General features: G+C 38.4%; 1 protein-coding gene across 1 annotated transcript in view; it reads left to right on the plus strand.

The window, feature by feature from the left end:
• The first annotated feature begins 512 nt into the window (after nt 1-512).
• The window catches only part of SLC1A2 (solute carrier family 1 (glial high affinity glutamate transporter), member 2), a 29,868-nt gene continuing 9,528 nt past the window's right edge, over nt 513-20,852 (plus strand). Inside the window, exons 1-8 of the mRNA XM_009997272.1 lie at nt 513-645; nt 2,355-2,507; nt 3,149-3,399; nt 5,594-5,762; nt 9,107-9,233; nt 11,048-11,281; nt 16,251-16,445; nt 19,046-19,180. Coding sequence (XP_009995574.1) covers nt 516-645; nt 2,355-2,507; nt 3,149-3,399; nt 5,594-5,762; nt 9,107-9,233; nt 11,048-11,281; nt 16,251-16,445; nt 19,046-19,180 — 1,394 coding nt within the window. The 5' untranslated portion in view covers nt 513-515. The remainder of the gene's footprint in view (nt 646-2,354; nt 2,508-3,148; nt 3,400-5,593; nt 5,763-9,106; nt 9,234-11,047; nt 11,282-16,250; nt 16,446-19,045; nt 19,181-20,852) is intronic.

Raw genomic sequence — 20,852 nt, forward strand, 5'->3', positions numbered from 1 at the left:
CATGTTGAAATGAAACTTTTTGGGAAATTAAACAAAATATTCTGGAATGCCTTATTTCTCAAATCTTCATTTTAAAATTCTTTTCCTGAATTGGAGCTAATAAGGTATTCAAATCTGTATTTTCCTGCTAATAGAAGCTTTGTTCTTCAGCCATCTCTCCTACTTTAGTAGACATCCATGATCTTTGGGGACATTGAATTTTCCAGCTTAAGTCCATGAAACAGTTGGGATGATGTTTCCAGTGAATTAATTCTATATACATCTCCATCATTTGAGAGATAACTTCAAAAAACCTTAGAGATAACCTTAAATCCACACCTTTTGAAGGACAATCCATTGCCATTTCTGAGACTTCTTCAGAGCAGTATATATACAGTGTTTGTGAAATGGGGGAAGTGATGGAATATGTATCAGTTTCCCCAGTTATACATGATGAAAGTTATCCAGATTTCTCCCTCGGTTTTGGAATCTTATGCTATAACTTGAATTTCATTTGTTATTCTAGTGCCAACAATATGCCTAAGCAAGTAGAAGTGCGGATGAATGAAAGTCATTTAACTCCAGTGGAGAACAGCTCTAAGAACATATGTGTGCAGTTCTGTCACTCCCTCCACAGGAATCTGCTCCTGACTCTTACTGTATTTGGTAAGCTACATCTGCTGGTCTTTACATTCTGTGTGTATCTATATTTGTTCATATAGTACCACAGACCCTCTGTGTGGTCATCAGCTGTTTCAGCTGAACTATAAGAGAGCACATATGATGCTTGTAGGCATTGTTGCTTTAGCTAAGGTGTGCTGGGTATTACTGACACAACACAGAGCAAATCCACACTGAGATACATTCTATATCTGGTTATGAATGGAATGTGATCTAAGTCTCAAGGCCAGTAAGGATGATGTAAATCAGTAGAACTAAATGCAGTACACATTTTTTTCCCTCGGTTATTTGAAAGAAGATGAAAACTCTTCATAATTTCTTTTTCTTCATCTTTTATCTCTCAGTTCATACTCTGGTGCTTTTAAGGTTTGGCCCCCTCTCTGTAGCTGTGAGCCAGTGCTCCATGATCTCATCCTGAATATTGCCTTTGGCTTTAGTAGCTTCCAAATATGGAACAATTTGACATTTTATTGTGGTTCTCTGGCTCTTTGCCAGTTTTCTTTTTCACAGAAAGCCTAACAGCCGAATGCAACAAATTCAGAGATATACTCTATTTTGGTATTGATTGGCAGCTGATCTCGATGTTTTTCAGCTTTTAAAATCCAAAAAGTGTTTAGACAAAACCTGAAGTGTTTGTTTAGACAGTTGTTACTTTGAATTATCTTTAGAAAGTGCCTGATGTGGTTTCAGAAAAAGTTTTAAATACACATATGTTTTCCATTGTATCAAACTTGTGTTTCAAAAAGTAGTGGTTGCTGCAAATCACATCTCAGACTTTCCAGTGAAATTTTATTACACTTGAGAACTGTGCTTGGGATTGGGAAAACAAAGGCATCCTGTATATGAACATAAAATGACCATTCACAATGACCGTGGTATAAAAGTAAACACGGCTTTTTTTCCCTAGACTGTGCTATAACAGCCTCAATCCTGAGAGAGGGGTTTAGTTATTATCACTGTACAAATGTATTTAAGTGAAGAAGGAATTGTTTGTGATTTGAGAACTTCAGTACAAAGAGAAGGATGCAGACCATCAAAGGGAACAATTAATAAATGAGTACCAAGAGTCAAGTTTTCTTCAGTGATAGGTGCAGGCACTCCCTTCCAAAATGCCCCAAACTTGATTCTCTTTTCCTTGCGAGACTATTCTACTTTCCTTCAGGATTTTTTTTCTGCTGTAAAAGAGCTACTTATGCTGAGCTTTTTTTCAAGTGGTACTTTTCTTATTTTGGGAGCTCAATATCATATTCCAAAGAGCTGGGTCCTAGTTCTGGCTGTTCTGTCTGTTTTGTATTGCCTTATATAAATCACTTTGCCTCTTGGTGCCTCAGTGTTGCCCACTGTAGAACTATATGAATTAGATTTGACTGTCTCTCAATGTATTGCAAGGCCTACTCAGTATTAATGAACTTCAATAACACTGTGTTCTGCAGCGAATTTATATTTACAGAAGTAGAATAGTATATTAGGTGCAAGTTCAGCTGGCAGAAGATTCTACATAAGGACCACTTCTCTTTAAACATTATGATCTTAAAGGTCTTTTCCAAACAAAATATTTCTATGACAAGTCCAAGCCTTCCAAAACCTGTGCCTTTACCAAAAATCAGCTGTAACCATTTTTTTTCTAGGCTGTTCTTCTGGGCAATCTGTGTGCATTCAAGTATATTTATATTACTTCTCTTTTATTCTTTCAGGTGTCATCCTGGGTGCACTCTGTGGGGGTCTTCTTCGCCTAGCAGCACCTATTGACCCTGATATCGTCATGTTAATAGCTTTCCCAGGAGATATACTTATGAGGATGCTAAAAATGCTGATCCTCCCTTTAATTATCTCCAGTTTAATCACAGGTAGGAACTATTAGCCATAAATACTTTAAGATGTTTGCTACAGATATCACCTGGTTTGCTTTTTTGTGATGTAGGAAGAATAACAGTTTGATTCTATCAGGGATTTTGCAGTTGCAGTGTATATTTCAGTGTTAATTTCTGATTAACTTCGTTATCCTTAATACATAGGTGCTCAAATGGATTTAATGTAAAATATGTGCACACATATTACCTCCTTGAACATTAGAAATTCTTTGATATGCTGTTTCACCTAATATCTGGATTGAGCCTTACAAATAAGATGGCATGACAATAGCCAGCCTAGCCTTCTTAAAGCTGTGGTGTCATTCACACCATGACAAGTTTGCATCAGTCGAGGACAAAATATAGTATGGTATCTTCTCTATTTTTTAGTGCCTCCTCTGCAATTAGAAGGAATCTTAAATGTTTCTCTTCAAATCAGTAGCAGCAGTTCACATTAGAACTGGAGGGAGAAGCTTCAGCAATCTATCTAGTAGTGAGAATTTCACAAGGACAAAAGTAGACACCTGTAGGCAGTCATTAAAATTTGCAAATTATAAAAGTTTTTATTTTATTATTATTGAAGTGGATATTGAGTCTCGATGTATTTGATTGTTTCTTAAAAAAAAACACACCTGCAGGACTGTCTGGTCTAGATGCTAAAGCAAGTGGCCGATTGGGTACAAGAGCAATGATCTACTACATGTCCACCACTATTATTGCTGCCGTGCTGGGTGTGATTTTGGTTTTAGCCATCCATCCAGGGAATCCGAAACTCAAGAAACAGCTTGGTCAAGGGAAGAAGAACGATGAAGTATCTAGTCTGGATGCTTTCTTGGATCTGATCCGAAACCTGTTCCCTGAAAATCTAGTCCAAGCATGCTTTCAGCAGGTAAATCCTTCTTCTCCTTGGTAATATTTTTTACATCTTTTACTTGCAGGAATATGTGTAGAGTTAATGTCATTATTTAGGTGAATGACAGAAATAATGATGCAAATGGAAATACAGGTCTTCAGTTTTGAGCAGATAAATGAAAGAACATTATTTATAGCTGATTTGTTTATGTTGTAGTTAATGTATAAATCATTGGAATTTCTTAATGAAGGTGATTTTTAGGTTGTTATTAAATAAACTTTTTGTTCCCTCCCTTTTAGTACAATCTGTGTGGTCATGAAAGCTGGCTTGGAGCTGAACAGCTAAAGAATTATGGGATCTTTCATCCAGGCTGAATTTGGTCTCTGTTGTTAGTTACAGAGCTGCTGGTTCTGCAATGCCCTGTTTGTAATATATGGATGATTTTCATTCCAGCTGGTTCTCAGTGGAAGTATGACCCAGAACAGAATCTCTCATACCTTCTGTTGCTGTATTAGAATCCAAACTAGGTGGGGATAATACATTAAAGTAGCTGATCCACTTACAGGTGATTCCATCAGGCCAGGTTTGAAGCATGCTGGGAAAGAAGGATGCTTGCACCACGTGTTACCTTCTCTGTAGGTAGATAATTTAGTCTAAAAGCTTTTCACTAATGCTTGATCAAAAGAGCTTCACTATGAGTAAAATAAATGAAAAATGCATGCCTCTAATTTCTGTGTAAGCATATTTCTTTAATGTAAGCTGATTTTTTTTCTACAAGTAAATTGTTTGGCAATAATGCAGACCTGTTTTTTTATTTTATTTTATTTTTTATGGTGGAATGTTTGTTGCCAAACCTGTTCTTAAGTGTTCTATGTGTAATGGCATGACAGCTGGAGCTGTGGTTATGGCCAAAGAGTAAAGTGAAGAGAAGAGGGGGAAGGGAGAAGAAGCCATGTGGGGTGGAAGAGTGGAGGGCAACCTAAGCTGCCAAAAGGCTTGGATTGCTTCACTTCTTTCATGGACTTCCACATAAAACCACATAGTCCTTGGGGCTTAAAGAGAGAACATTCTCAAAATTTCAACATCATCATGGGAATGTCAGTCATGTGGTCAAACTGTGGGTGTCTAAACATCACATATAATGTAAAACATTTTTCTTTCAAAATTGAGTGAGGAGAGGACAGAGTGCTTATGTGGTTTTTTTCCTTTCCCTCATTTGAACTGTGAAAGGAGAATTAAATTTCTGTTCAGTTATAAGTGGTCAAATATCTAAAAAAAGGGACAAAAATCAGGATAAAAAAAACCTAATCTATCTATGTCCATTTTCTTGAAACCTTGATATTGCTTTTCAGTATGTGTAATGTTTAGGTCACTTCACTGGTAGTGGAATTGGCATATATTTTATCTTCCTACAGTTACACAGACACTCTCCATAAGCATTCAGTATTTCCAGGTTACCTCAGGAGGAAGCAATTCCTTGCAGAAATTCTGCAGTTTCTCCCCTTACCATTCCTTCCCAGCTCTCCCTTTACCCTGCCTTTCAAGTGCCAGGAGGAGTCCAGATCCATTCAGATGCTCATGTCTTTATTTTTGAGGAGGTCAGACTTGATTTAATAGGTATCTGGCAGCTTGTGTTATTTTTCTATTATTTGTCACTCACAATATTTTAGTTACAGAGCTCAGGACTGTGTGTGCTCCGTTTTGAGCTCTCATAATTACCAAATGAAGTGCTGGAAATATCCTAAGTTTTCTATTCAAGTTAACCATCAAGCTAACTGTGATAACTTGAGCTGGGCAGACCATCCCAAATAACAAGCCTTACTGCAGAGTTCCTGCTGCGACTGATCTGAGAGGTGCCTGCATTTTGCTGCTAAATAAGTTGTATAATTACATAACATACAAGCTATGAAGCACCATTTCTAAGCCATCTGGACAAAGAGGCCAGCTAACAATCAAAGGTTCCATTATAGTGGTAAAGAAAAATATTAATAATACTTTTCACACTAGAGTAATGAGAAAGACTCCCAAGCCTTTATGACACTTCAAGCTATGAAAACCAAGTTTATTTTTGGAAGAGGGGGTAAAAGGTTGTGGAATACATGTCTAACCCTTTAAAAATATAGTTCCGTGGAATTTCAAGAGAAGACTCTCTTTATTATTATTTTCTGATCTTCCATATGGATTACATTTGTCTGTTTCCATTCTTATCCTCCATTTTTATTGTCTTCAGATCCAAACTGTCACCAAGAAAGTGCTAGTGCCACCACCCATTGAAGAACCACCTAATATCACTGATTCTGCTTTTGCTATGATGAATGAGACAGTGCGTGAAGCACCACCAGAGGCCCAGCTGGTCATTAAGAAGGGACTTGAATTTAAGGATGGCATGAATGTCCTTGGTAGGAAAACTTTTTGCCTGTCAAATATGCGCATCATGTGTATGAAACAGCTTTCAGCTGTTTCTGAAACAGTTTTTCTGTTGTCTGATCTTAAGTGGAATTTTAGTTTCCCTAAGGAATTATCAAATATTACCACATATGGATTGCCACTCTCTGAGATTAAAATATAATGGTCTTACTACAAATATGACAGTATCACAGAAACAATCAATTTTTTCCTGGATTGGCAGCTTTGGAGTTATTAATCATAGTACAGTGGAGAAGATTGTAGGAGTGACCCAAAACTTCATCCTAGAAGTAGGCTACCTAGACTAATACTAATGCATATTGGTAAAACAATATGGAGATTCAAGAGCCAGTGCTTTACCCACCCCAATGAATTTGAGCTCGGCTGTTTCCAGTAGGTGTCTCAGGCATGCCAAACTGGAATTTGGCTTGAGGCAGAGCCTGAAGTGAGGTGTTTGCTGTCATCCACACCACCCAAAAAAATCCCAGAGAGGCTTGACACACCTCTGAGTCACAACTCTTCTTTCATCTTGGTTGCTGACCTTTACCAGCTGCAAATTACAAACAACTGCTGTTGTGCCATCCTGTCTGGGCAAGCTAGCAAGTGGGGGTGGTATGAAGGCTTTGCCTACCTCCCACCCCTTCCTGAAGCACCTATTCATACTAGGGTGGTGTTGCAGGCAAACAAAGAGCAGCCACACCACTTCTGTTTTATCCTCTGTGCCTAAACTCACCATTTTGTCACCCCAGAGTTTTCCTCCTTCACCTTCTTTCTGGATATGGATGAAGCCAGACACAAGTGAGCCTTCAATTTGTAGCCTCATTGGCATGCCTACACCTGAAGATAAATGTGTTCTGTTGTAGCATGTCCACAGTGCTGAGGCTGACACCTGTTTATACACGTTGTGCTCAAAGTGTGACAATATGGGGCAATACCTAAATCACTGTCTCCCCACCAGGCCATTACTTTTTAGGGCCAAATTTCCCTTTACAGATCTCTTACAGCTGATGAGCTGCTTCTGCTGACATGATGGCTGCTGTCCTTGCAGAGCTTCTTCAGGTGTTGATTGAGTTGGTCAGTGGCTGCTTTGCTCAGATATAGGGAAGATAACATCAGTAAGTTGATTAGAGATTATTTGTTTCTCTGGAAAGCAGCCTGCTGTGCAAGAGCCAAAAGCCACTATATTCTGCCTACTTCCATGGCTCCTGCTTCCATTCAACATCTGCGTGCAGAGGAGCTGCTTTCTGTCAAAGCTGCAAATTGGCATTTTGCACCCTGCATTAGACAGCAGCTCATTGCTCATGCTATCACACTTGCCTGCTTTTTTTCTCTCCTGGAGTTCTGCTTCTGCATTAAAATGAAACTATTTCTAATGTGAGAGATTCATCATAGTTAGTGCTGAATTTGTTTTGTATAGGCTCTGTCATGGATAAGAAAAGAGTTAGAAGGCCAAATGCAATTCCTAGAGAAAGGAAATAGACAGTTTATGTTTGGGATGACCAGTGACTCTCGTGTTGCAGAGTGTGGTTGGTTTTGAATGAAGAAGTGAAAATGCTGGGGAATTGTCATCCAGCTTGCATAAACGGTACAAGCCACGCAAATTTCTGAAAATATAAACCAACATCATTCTTATGACTAATGTAGCTGCTTATTTGGAATTTATGAACAAAAACATCTGCTTACATTTTCTGATGAAGAGTCTGAATTCCAGGAAGTTACTTGGTTTTTGACTCAAAAAGGGTTTCATCATTTCTCTACGCTCTGCAGCACACAAACATAAACTTCACTTCCCTATTCAGCGGACTGAACAAAGATAGGTTTGTGCTATGCCTTTTTATCTAGGAAAAGAAAGAAAGAGAGAAAGAGAGAAAGAAAAAAGAAAGAAAGAAAGAAAGAAAGAAAGAAAGAAAGAAAGAAAGAAAGAAAGAAAGAAAGAAAGAAAGAAAGAAAGAAAGAAAGAAAGAAAGAAAGAAAGAAAGAAAGAAAGAAAGAAAGAAAGAAAGAAAGAAAGAAAGAAAGAAAGAAAGAAAGAAAGAAAGAAAGAAAGAAAGAAAGAAAGAAAGAAAGAAAGAAAGAAAGAAAGAAAGAAAGAAAAGAAAAGAAAGAAAGAAAAGAAAAGAAAAGAAAGAAAAGAAAAGAAAAGAAAGAAAGAAAAGAAAAGAAAAGAAAGAAAGAAAAGAAAAGAAAAGAAAGAAAGAAAAGAAAAGAAAAGAAAGAAAGAAAAGAAAAGAAAAGAAAGAAAGAAAAGAAAAGAAAAGAAAGAAAGAAAAATAAAAGAAAGAAAGAAAGAAAGAATCTGGTTGCTAAAACCAGTGTGAGGATATGGGACAGCCTATCTATTCCTGGAGTACTGGTGGCTGAAATTCCTGTGTTGAATGCTTTTGTGTCCTGATGGATTTTTCCCTAGAAATTTCCCAGCTGACTTCACACATTTATTAAATAATGAACTCTTATAATCACTGAAAATTTCTCCTGAAAGGGTGGCTGAAGATTAAAATGATCCGTCAGTATCAGTTGATAATCCCTCTCTGGACACTGAAAATAGCAGAATGGTAAAGGTTAGCATTGGAGACACAGCTACAAAATTATACATGACAGATGCACTCAGTTGTTTTTCACACTGCTAGTACAATACTCCAGACTTTCATACCTTAGGATTTAAATTTAGGAGCAAAATTTTACTTGTATTGAATTCTATGATTATCCACTAATAGCCAGTTTCAGTGAGGTTAATCTATTTAATAGGAATTCTGTGGTTTAACTTAAAGTGCAATACCCACCTTCTCCCTCTCCCACCTTCATTTAACTGGAATACTCCTGGCCTACAAAAGTTATGTTTTGGGGCTGCTTTTGCCTTTGTACTCCAGGACTGACTAGTCTGTAGGTTGATTTTGTCAAGGGTCTTCTATAAAGCTTGAGAAAAATTCCCTTCATCTCTAGTGACTGCTTTAACAACAAAGAACAGTCATGATACAGCACTATGTTGCCTTTCTCATTTGCCAGGGGCTGTGAGTTTTCTAACAGTTGCATGGCACTGAGAAGATTATGATACAGGTTTGTTGGGGTTTTTTTTATGATTGGATCAATTCAGGAAAAAAGAAAAAATCATAAGTGGTCTGTGAAATTTGAATTCAGTAACTAATTGAAAAACAAAAGATGTTCTTAATGTGACAATGAAATTTGAAACTCCACATTAAGAAGTACCAAGAGATATGTAATACCCTATAGTTCTGAAAAGTGGATTAGCAGGTAGTATCAAGACATTTTGTAAGTTCAAAATCTTTCTGAAAAACATGGTTTTACTTGGGTGTTTTTGCCTTGTATTTTTTCCCAATAGGTTTGATAGGATTCTTTATTGCTTTTGGCATTGCTATGGGGAAAATGGGAGAGCAGGCCAAGATGATGGTGGATTTCTTCAACATCCTGAATGAGATTGTAATGAAGTTAGTAACTATGATCATGTGGTAAGTTTGAAGTTCTAACTTCTAGAACAAAAAATAGAAGGTATAATTACAAAGAAGGTTGGAGTCATGCTGTATTCTCTGTCTTCTGTAGTAAAAATACTTTACCACTAAATATAATTCCAGTGGTTTCAGTGATGTGTAGTCTCTCCGCTCTTAGTTTCTGCAGAACCTGTGTCCTAAAACCTCTCGACAGCGAGGTCACTGGAAGGTATCTGTCCTGTTTTTGAAGTATACCCATTTGTAATAATGTGGCCTGGCTTGCCTTCAGGTGGTTGACTTTACCCAATTAAGAACGAGCCCTTAACCTGCTGCTCTCAAATCTATAGAGGGACAGTGACTGCATGCTCACAATGCCACAAGAGCTGGTATTTACTCTTAGTTCACTTAGCACCAGTTGGTATACTCAAGACCTTGCTTACAGTATAAATTTTCTCCAGCAGACAGTGTTACAGTGCTAGGGAATCATTCAACTTTCAAGAAATTCACTGTAAATGTTCATTTTTTAATCATGTGCATTTGTTTCTCTTTTCATGAGAGAGGAGGCTAATGTTGGGATTTCCATTTGTTCATGTCTGTCTAGAAATATTAAAGAACTTTTGTGGTCAGAAGCAGGTTTTTCAATGTGCATTTTTAAAGACAAATGCACTTTACACAGAGTTACATTTTGTTTGGCTTATGATTTCTCTCTACAGAGAGCTGTAACTCTTATGGTAACTCCAGACTTTCAGGAGCATGGCATTGCTACATAAACATAAAACAAATCAGACACCTGACTTGGGTGTATATAACTTGTATAACAGCTGTCCTAGCATTTGAAGTGACTGAGGTCATTCCAGGTTTTGGGCACAATGCTTGAGCGACCATGAGTTGTTTCTTACATAAAACATGAAGCACTTTTATTTTGAAAGTCAATTTCCTTAGTATTCTCTTTAACTAAGCATCCAAATCACAATCACGGAAAATATACTTTACCATTTATTTTCTGAAAGGTATTTTGTTTAATGTTTCTTCACATGTTACACACATTGCTTTCTCTCAGCTGAAGTGTTATAAAGCAGATAAAAGAAAGTGAATGTCACTTAAAATTATATAATATACTAACCTTTGCCAGTGCAGGTATAAACATTGTCTTCTATCAACGCACTTTCAGGCCCTTTTCCCTATAGCTGGTTATTAATTTATTTGAGATAAAATGCATTCATTTAATTAATTTTTATTACCTAATTGTGCTATCAACCTATTTAAAAGTTCCATTTATGCCATTAGGGAATCACATGACTGAGGTGACAAAACCCCTACCCTAAGTAAGATAAGCACATAATTAATGAAGAATCCACAAACTGAGAAGCGTTTGTTCAAATTACTGAAAGAAATAATGGAAACATTTTTCAACCTTCAAGATAAAAGCAATTAATTACAAGAAACAGTTTAACTGAAGCAAATAATGCAACTCCCTGAAACTAGATAAGCGGTGAGTTGTGAAAGTTATGTATTAAGAACAAATACTACGCCACTCTTCATAGTTATCCAAGCCTGTGTAGGATAAGAGTAGTCTTGTATGATCTTATTCCAGGATCAGAGACTATTCAGGAAATGCATATTACATTCAATGGGATGGAATAAAATTAAGTAGATAGCAAATTCACTGGAGATGGCCACTAATTTTTTGAAAGATGTGAAAGCTATCCTGTTCTGCATCTCAGTGTTGAGCCTGAGAGCCCCCTGCTATTTTTCCAGCCTGTATGCTCTTGAGCACAATTTTTATGACTACGCTGTGAAGACTAGTTCCGTCTACGCTTTTTCTCTTTCTTCAGGTATTCCCCTTTGGGCATTGCATGCCTCATCTGTGGAAAAATCATTGCAATCAAGGACTTGGAAGTAGTTGCTAGACAACTTGGCATGTACATGGTCACTGTGATTGTGGGTCTTCTCATCCATGGAGGAATCTTCCTGCCTCTGCTGTACTTTGTGATAACAAGGAAAAGCCCATTTTCATTCTTTGCTGGGATTTTCCAGGCATGGATCACAGCACTAGGCACAGCTTCCAGGTACATTTGAGAAATGCGGCTTGCTTTTTTATTTAGCAGATTATTAGCTGCTGTTTAGAAATAATACATCTGCTGTTATGATCTTAACTGCAAAATATTTTTATGCTAATTGGGTAAAAACTATTTTTAATTCAGCCATGTTGAAATAAATAACAATAACCACACACCTTTGGGACTTTTTAGCGAGGTTGTGCAGTCAACTGCGAGATCTAGGAGACCCACTTTTTGGGTTTTTTTTCTGGCATTGGCCAAATGGCTTGTGCAAATTGTGTTACCTCTGTACTTGTTTCATCAACTAGGAAACAGTGATATTTCTATTTTGAAAGCATGTTAAGACCAGACTTGTTACATTGAGGGAAAAAAAACCCCACAAACAGTGCTAGGCTTCAAGAAAGAAATTTTTATAGCTCTCATTTTGTTATTATATCGGGCTCTGAGGAGAAAGGGGACTTAATTGAAGAGCTGAGCATTTTCCACTCATTGCTAATACACATTTCAGACTCAACAAACTCAGGCAACTCAGGTCTCAGTAGTAAATTGATGTCTTGCATAACAGCAGTCAGTAGTTTTTGTGTTGAAAATATTTTTCAGTTAAATACCATATTTTAAAGTGTTTTTCTTCAGTAAATGTTGTATTCCTGAAGGAAACTTAGTCTTCCATTTTAATTAAAAAGGTGTAAGCAAAAAGCCTAGTTCAAAACTGCCCATCAGAAAATTGAACAGTTTTGATTTCAGGAATGCATTAAAAACACTGTAATTCATCTGCCTCTTTGGATCAATAGATACCACTCTGCTGGACAACTTCTCCCCTGATGAACAAGAGGCTCTGGGGCGGTCTTACTAAATAATAATTACATAAATACATGATGGGACAGTGCAGAGATGAAGCAAGACTCCTCTCAGTGGTGCCCAGTGACAGGATGAGAGGCAGTAGGCACAAACTGAAACAAAAAAAAATTCCCTCTGAACACAAGAATAATATTTTCCTTATTTTTAATAGTTGAATGCTGGCACAGGTTGGCCAAAGCAGTTGTGAAATCTCCATCCCTGGCAATGCACAAAACCTTTCTGTACATGGTCCTGGGCAACCTGCAGTTGGAACAGGTGATGTCCTTAGGTGCTTTCCATCCTCAGCAATTCTGTGGCTCTGTGATAAACAATGCAGTATTATAAGATACATCATTTAGCCAGAGGTTTCACTAAACCACAGTTTCCCTAAGGCTTCCTTTCATTGAAGTGTTCAAGTTTCTATTTAGATTTTCTATATAAAATTTATAGTGTTGGTACACAACTTTTGTGGGGAGGGAGGGGTTTAGTGTGAAGTAATATTTTTCTGCTGTATTACGAAGGTGGAAAAATATTGGGGATTCTAAGTGATTCCAGCATATGGGTTTATCTGGACGATAACTTTACCACCTGACCAGATCTCAGTTACTAGCTACACAGAAGTGGAACAGGTCTTAGCAGCACAGACAAGTGACCACATAGAATCACAGAATCTTAGGGGCTGGAAGGGGCCTTGAAAGACCATCCAGTCCAACCCCCCTGCCAGAGCAGGGTCACCTAGAGCACATGACACAGGAACGTGTCCAGGCAGGTTTTAAATGTCTCCAGCGAAGGAGACTCCACAACCTCTCTGGGCAGCCTGTTCCAGTGCTCTGAAATTCTCACAGTAAAGAAGTTTTTTCTGATGTTTGTCCTATCACTAGACATCACTGAAAAAAGCCTGGCTAATAATGACAATAATCACCATCATATGTTTAACATGGTACCTCTGAAAGTTGAAAGTACTTTATATTCAGAGACTATTAAAGCTCTTTAGGCAGGCTAAGGAACCGTGGAATGCTCTTACATGTTGTGCTTTTCTAATAAAGAAAAGTTTCTCCATGGTCTGCCCACCTGTCCTCACTCCTGGTGGCAGTACCGAAGGGGGAAGATATTTGTATAGTCCCTGCTTTCTGAACCCACTGGAGTTAATTGCAACAATGGTAGGCCATGGCTGGTACATACCTTGTGCTGATGATCTTATTTGTAACAGTAAAATAGAGTGGGAGTTGCATTTCTGAAGAAAAAGAGCCTTACCTGACTGAGTTTCAGTGTATGTCAATGAACTACATTATTTTTCTTTTAATAAGATATCCCTATATCTTTGCTGTAGCAGACAAAGCAATCCCAGAACTGACATGAAAACTGCCTAGTAGTTATTGGTTAATGACACACTAGATATTTTCTGTTATCTGCTATTGATCTATCTGCTAGAGTAACTTTAAAGAGAATATACTACATTGCTTTTAGAAAGTATTAGTTCACTCTGATTTGGCTAAATCGACAAAATATTAAGCATTTTATTACCTTTTATTCAAGACACAGTAAGATAAATCATGATTACAAATATATTTGTAAACATGCTAGAACACAAATTATTACTACTGTGTATCTGGCTTATCAACATCTGTTTAAAAAATTACCTCTGTGAACGAAGAATGGTCCCATCATTTGAGCACAAAATGAAGATCGAGGAGCTTATATCTTCTAACTAATCTATTTCCATAGATGTGAGATGAGAGGAGTCATTTAGGAAGTGACTCAGGTGTATGCCAATCCAGAAGGGTTTGAGTTTTCCATGCGAGATAGGTCAGCCTCATGTGCTTGTTCCAGATAACCTAGGACATTTATTATCACACTACATTTTTATAGGTAAGTATTTCAATAATTCCTTAATCTCTCTTTTCCATGGTGTAATTATCTGTAAAATTGAAATATTACAGTATTTGCACCTAATATAATAATCTCCAGGTAACAAAAGGCCCATCAGCCTTACTTCAATCCCTGGGAAAGATATGGAATGAATTATCCTGGGACTGTCACAAGTGAAATGAAGCATGTGATTTGGAAAAGCCATCATGGATTTGCCAGGGGAAAATCATGCTTGACAAACCTGATTGACTACTGTGATGAAGTAGCTTGCTTGTTTGATGCAGGGCAAGTGGTGGACATTGTTTACTTCAACTCCTCCAAGGCTTTCAGTACAGTCTCCCGTGGACTCCTCTTAGAGAAACTGATTCATTATGGTCTATACAAGTGAGGTGGGCGGGGAGCTGGCTGACAAACCGCATTCAGGTGGTGGTGGTAAACAGTTCTTTTTCAAACTGGCAACTGGTCACAAGTAGGGTCCCCAAGGGATCAATATTGGGCCTGGCACTGTTTAATATCTTCGTAAGGGACATGGATATTGCAATCAAGTGCACCCTGATGAAGTCTGCAGATCACACCAAGTTGAGTGGGGAAGAAGACACTCCAGAAGGGAGAGCCACCTTCCAGGAAGACCGAGACAGGCTGGAAGAGTGGGCTAACAAAAACCTTATGAACTTCAGTAGCCACAAGTGTAGATTCTTGCACTTGGGATAATAGCTCTATACAAAGGGATATGGGGTCCTGGTGGACAGCAAGCTCCATATGAGTGAACTGTGTGCTGTGGCAGCACATAAATCCAACAGGATGCTTGGTTGCATCAAAAAGGGCATCACCAGCAGAGATAAAGGAATCATCATCCCACTCTACTCAGCACTCATCAGGCCACATCTGGAATACTCTGTTCATTTATGGTCCCATTATATGAAAAAAGATGTGGACAGGATGCAGAGGGTACAGAGAAGGGCCACCAGGATAACTGAGGTTTTTCCCCTATTTTTCCCTATGAGAAAAATGAGACATTGGAATAATCTCCCCAAGGAAGTGACACATTCACCAACACTGAACACTCTTAAGACTCAACAAGGTGCTGGACCTTCTCATTTAAACCATGTTCGTGCCTAGAAAGGTGATCCTGAGGTCCCTTTCAACCTTGCCTTCTATGATTCTATGGTAGAGGATGAATTAATGAGTAGGAAAAACCCGAAGTTGCAAGGCACTAGCAATAATATGCTGCCAGTATTTATCTGAGATTATTTGGTGAATCTAGTCCTTTACTCTTCTATGAGCAAATTAGTATTTTTGTAGGGGAAATGACATCAGAATTAGTGGGATACAATAGTGAAGACCTTTGAGAAGTTCTGCTAACTCAGATGATGAAAAGCAAATAAGCCACAACAGATGTGCTCCAGCTACTTCTGTATGAAATACCAAGAAAAAGAAGTTTCCCCAGGTCAGCCTTGTTTCAGAACAGCTTCTCAGGCAACAAGCAACTGCATTTAGTGGTGGATTTAACCTCAGAGATAACACAGAAAAGTAAGGAATGAAGGTATGATCCTGTGTTGAGATTCATGCTTGTTGCAGCAAGTCCTTTGCCTGCAGCAGACAGACCTGGTAGGGAAGAAGAAGAAGATATTTACATCTATGGGGAAAAAAGTATGTTCTGTTTTCAGCAGCATTTTTTTTAAGGTGTTTTATTTTGAGCAAGTGAATGTAATAGAATGTAATACCCTCCTACAGAGGTGCTCTGGATTTGTGAAAAGAGCTGTTCACCTCATCTAGCCATCTTTCACATCTTTTCCTATCCTCCAGCTGTGTTTCATATCCTTTTCTGTCCTCCAGAGCCCAGGAACTCTATGGATTGTATATTTTGTGTGGACTTTCATTCCTCAATGCAACACTGATTTCTCCATTCAGAAAAACTCCCAATCAAATAAATTTAGAATTTATCCCTATGCTTTCTGTCCATCAGAAAATGTCTGGAATTTGTCTTGTTTGAAAAAAATGCAATAAATAATTTGTAAATTAATCTGAAAAATTCATCTACACTCTCAAGCTCTGATCCCTAATTCAAGTCACGTTCATGTCTTGGCCTTGGTCTCATCTCCACCTAAGTGTAGGCTTAATGTAAAAATTGGCTAAAATAGGCTTGAATCACAGCAGAAAATGTAAGTAGAAAATATAAGCAGTGATAGTAGAATTTCTGACTTTGCTCACTTTTATGTGTATACTATATTGCAATTATGTCTTTTCTACTGTTTCGCTTTCTCTTCTTCAGTGCTGGAACATTACCTGTCACGTTCCGGTGTCTTGAAGAAAATCTAGGCATTGATAAGCGTGTAACAAGGTTTGTTCTTCCTGTTGGAGCAACTATTAACATGGATGGAACTGCCCTTTATGAAGCTGTGGCTGCCATCTTCATAGCACAGATGAATGGAATTGATCTAGATGGAGGCCAAATAGTTACTGTGAGGTCAGTTCAAAAGACTTGTAGGCTTTGTAGACTGTAAAATGTGAAGCATTGGGTTGGGTGTCTTCTCAGTAGCTGTGGGATTCATTCTGAAATCCATGGATTTCTAATAATGATATGCAAGGAAATGTCATATACATAGGTACTGGTTCTCCAGTGACATGCATTTTTTACCATTTGCATCCTTAGTGCATTCTGGTGGTGTTTTACACAGTACTGCAGTTGACAATATAATGTGAAATACAGCATTCTCTGTCCAAGACTTTTTGTCTCTAACCCTGCCAGCATTAGCTCTAGTCCTTTCATACAAAATTGTCATATATAGGACTAAGCTGAATATTTGGAAAGGCAAAAGAAAGTACTCATGAAAAATGGATAGGGGTGATTGAAGACTTTACTGTTAAGGAGTTTTAAGACCTATTAGGTATGATGATTAAAAAAAAAACACAACAATGGCAAAGTTATGCCTTCTGCAGCTAAAGATAGTTTGTAATGGAAAAGTTATTGCAGACAGCAAGCCTGACATTTTGAATAGTTAAAATGGAAACCACAAGTGAAGGCTGCCAAGTTTGCCTTCTTCCTGTAGTTTCCTGTAGTTTTCAGCTACCCACCTTTTTTATTTTATTTTATTTTAATGACACCCTTTTAACACTAAAGAAACTCCTACCAAGGGGCATCTAATTCTATGTTTCTATAGTAGTTCTGCATTTTCCATTCTTTATCTGCAACCGCTGAAATAACAAAGCCAAGGTTTCCAAAAGGTTCAGGGGTGCTGCAAATAAAGGGAGGTGCTAGACTTGCAGGACGCATATTTGTTGCTAAGACTGCAAACAGTGATTTCAGAGATGCCACATATTAAATTATATTGAGACCAGGGAAATTCAAGTCAGGAATCAGCTGTTGTCCCAGAGATTGGTAGGCCTGAACCTTAGTTACTGCTCTTCTTCTCCTCCTCTGAGTGATTGACCCACTAACTCTTCCTGATCTCACCATTTCAAAGCTCTGTAGCCAGCTTTGTGGCTCACATTTACTAACCAGGCAGCAACTTGGGCTATGTGTAAGAAAAATGTTGGTTCTCCTCTTCATAAAGTATAGCATTTTTGGAATAACAATATGACAAGAGCTACCTCTTGAAGTGACAATACAAGCGAACAAAGGGCTATTAGTTTTTGTCTGTCAAATCCAGTTTGTGATACTGATGATATCCAAATGACCCAGACATAAACTTATGAACACTTAATTAGCCTTTGGCTGGCCCTAGTTACTTTGTATTGGTCACGTAGATCCTCTGGTTTCCTTTCTTCTTTGGGAGAGGATGATCTTGGAAATGATCCAGACTCTGTTTATACATTCATTCCCCTCCAGCCTTGTAAGTGCTACTGTGGGAGGGTTGGCAGGAAGATTTCCTCACAGGGCTTGCAAGCAATTCTCTACTAGTTCAGGCTGGAAGAGCCTGAGGAGCTGGCACTGTGCACAGAGCCTGACAGCAGAGCAGAGCATCCTGCCTCCATACCTGCTGGACCTATCTGGGTGTTTAGTAGGCCAGGTTGCACTCTAATCCAGACACCTGACAAACACACTGCAACATGGATTATGCAGGTCAGACCCAGATATCTGCCTGCTCTAAACCAGGCTAACATCCTCACAGGTTAATTCTGTGGCCAACAGTTGAGGATTTCCCCCACAAAGACCCTATTTTGGAAGCACTTTGAGATATGTTGTGTACACCCACAAAGCACCATGTTACTCATGTCTGTGTTTAAAAACACAGACACAACTTTTTCTTGCCTTTTTCTTTGTTCCTTTTTCCTCAGTCCTTTTTCTTTTCCTTCCCTTCCTTCCCCCTCTCCTTTTCTTCCCTGTCTTTCTCCCCTTGGCTTGTTCTTTGGCAAATTTTTTTTCATTTTTCATAGGATTGCCCAATTATGTTGATATTTGTTATGGTCTGCGTTGTATTTTTACAAACATTTGGAGCCTAGGCATTCACTCTACTAAAAAAATGAGAGGCAAAAACAAAGACAGGTTTGGATTTACAAAACAATCAGCAGAATTTTCCTTTTTCATCAAGGGTGAATCCTGGCTTGTGACACCACTGGCTTGTACTGTGGGAGTTTTGGATACTGAGACTTTTACCCTTCAGTGCTTAACAATAACCATTTTCTCTCAGCCATTCCCTCACAATTCGGTCTTCAAGTACCATAAATCAACCAAAATGAGCCATCTTGAAAATTCAACCTGTACCCACCAAACTTCAGCAAGTCTGGATGATCAAACTCAGGATTCAACATCCTGGATGTGTTGGTAGAAAACAACACCAGGTCAAAGATTTGAATATCATAACCAACTCACAGACTTTAAAACTCTCAGACAACTCTCTTACATCTTGCAGAACAAACCCCATATATCTGGCCTCCCCTAAAAAATATTTTTGGAGAAACACAAACATGAAAGCTATGGCCTGAGCTTACCAGGATTTATCATATAGTTGTTAGTTTTCTTGGAAGAATTAATTAAAAACAAGACCTTGCTAATGATCACATGAGCATGCAATAAATGTGTATGTTAATCTTCCTGCTACCCCCATTTGATTTTTGTTTTTGCAGTTTGACCGCAACCCTTGCAAGTGTTGGAGCTGCCAGTATTCCCAGCGCAGGACTTGTCACTATGCTTCTGATCCTTACTGCAGTGGGTCTCCCTACTCAGGACATCAGTTTGCTTGTTGCTGTTGACTGGCTTTTGTAAGTTGTGCGAACTCCACTGCTCAGTGCAGAAAAAGTAGTGATTGATTGCCATTTATTTAGAAGACTATAAGACTCTCCTCTACAGATGAAGTGAAGAAAGAAATAGGCTGAAGTAGGAGACACTAAAAGCAGCTTCTCAAGCTGGTACAAATTGTTACAGAGCTACTGAAGTATTTTTCTATGAACCAAGTTGTCATCTTGTAAGGCCCTTGGGCTCATGCTTGTGCTCATATATATTCTTAATGGTGATTTTCTAACACAGACATCGCTCAAGAGCAGTTTTCTGATCTTCGCTTTCATACTTCTATTTCTTGAAGTTCTAGTCTAGAATGAAGGATGAATGCTGAAAATACAGGTTCCATCAGGATATTGTCAGCAAGCTGCAGGGTGATTTAAGCATTTGTAGTATCAAATGTTTTATGCTTGTAGTGGAGAAGGTCTATTTTTTTTGTATATAAGGAATATAAAACACTTTGAAGAAAGGAACTGTCCTAAAGCAGGGTATAAATCAAAGACAAATGAGAAATCAAAGTGAAAGAGAGAAGTTTATACCCTAGTTTGATATTACTGACAGATCACTCAAACTGTAAAGATGGACTTCCATTTTTAAGGCCCTCAGTGCAAAGTACTTAAGTGCTACTGCAGGTCCTCCAACAAGAAGCAGTTAACCCACAGATAGTTTTCCAAAGCTTTTGTTCTTCAGCATTTGAATACAGAAGCTATAAATATAGACAGAACATTATCCAAGTCTTGTCCTTTCTCATGTCAGTTGGCAGTGGCAGATATTTTCTGTCACCTGTACCGAGCTGACAGAGACTCAGCAGTCCTCTAAGTTGTGCTGGCCTCTAGAGGTTTTTTATATTGTCCTGTGCTGCTGCAGCATGGTATACTCTGGTCAACAGCCAGCTCTTCCCTAATACTGTTTTATGTAATAAAGATGTATGTTTCTGCTGTGCCATCTGTGGTGCCCAGAATGGGAGATGTAGAATCATAGAATCATAGAAAGGTTAGGGTTTGAAGGGGAACCTTAAAGATAATCTAGATCCAACCCCCCTGCACAGGCAGGGACACCTACCACTATATCAGGTTGCTTAGAGCCCCATCCAACCTGGCCTTGAATGCTGCCAGGGATAGGCCTTCCATGGCATCCTTGGGTAACCTGTTCCAGTGCCTTACCACCCTCATAGTAAATTTTTTCCTCCTAATATCTAATCTAAATCTCTACTCTTCAGCTTTTAAACCATTGCCCCTTGTCCTCTTGCTACATGCCTGTGCAAAAAGTCCTGATCCAGCTTTCTCGTAGGCCCCTTCAGGTGTTGGAAAGCCGCTATACCACTCTGTGCTATGTGTGCATTTCCTTCTACACTAACAGCTTCAGCTGTTGATTTGTAGTAGAAAATTACGCAAGAAGGAATAGCAGGGTTCAGAATGTAAAGATAGAAGAGAAAATGTTGTTGCCATTTGCCTTATGGAGAAGAATTCAAGAACTTGAACAATCCTCTGACATCTTTTTAATCTACTGCTATACTCTATCTGTCAAGAAAAGCATGCAGCTCCAATTTCTGCTTCAGGGAAAAATGGAATAGGAATTTACAGATTGGGAAAGCAAACAGAAAAGATGGCTTATACATTTTATATGTAACTGAATATCATTATATCATGACTCACA

The sequence above is a fragment of the Chaetura pelagica genome, unplaced genomic scaffold, assembly GCF_000747805.2.
Source record: "Chaetura pelagica isolate M959 unplaced genomic scaffold, ChaPel_1.0 scaffold134, whole genome shotgun sequence".
Lineage (NCBI taxonomy): Eukaryota > Metazoa > Chordata > Aves > Apodiformes > Apodidae > Chaetura > Chaetura pelagica.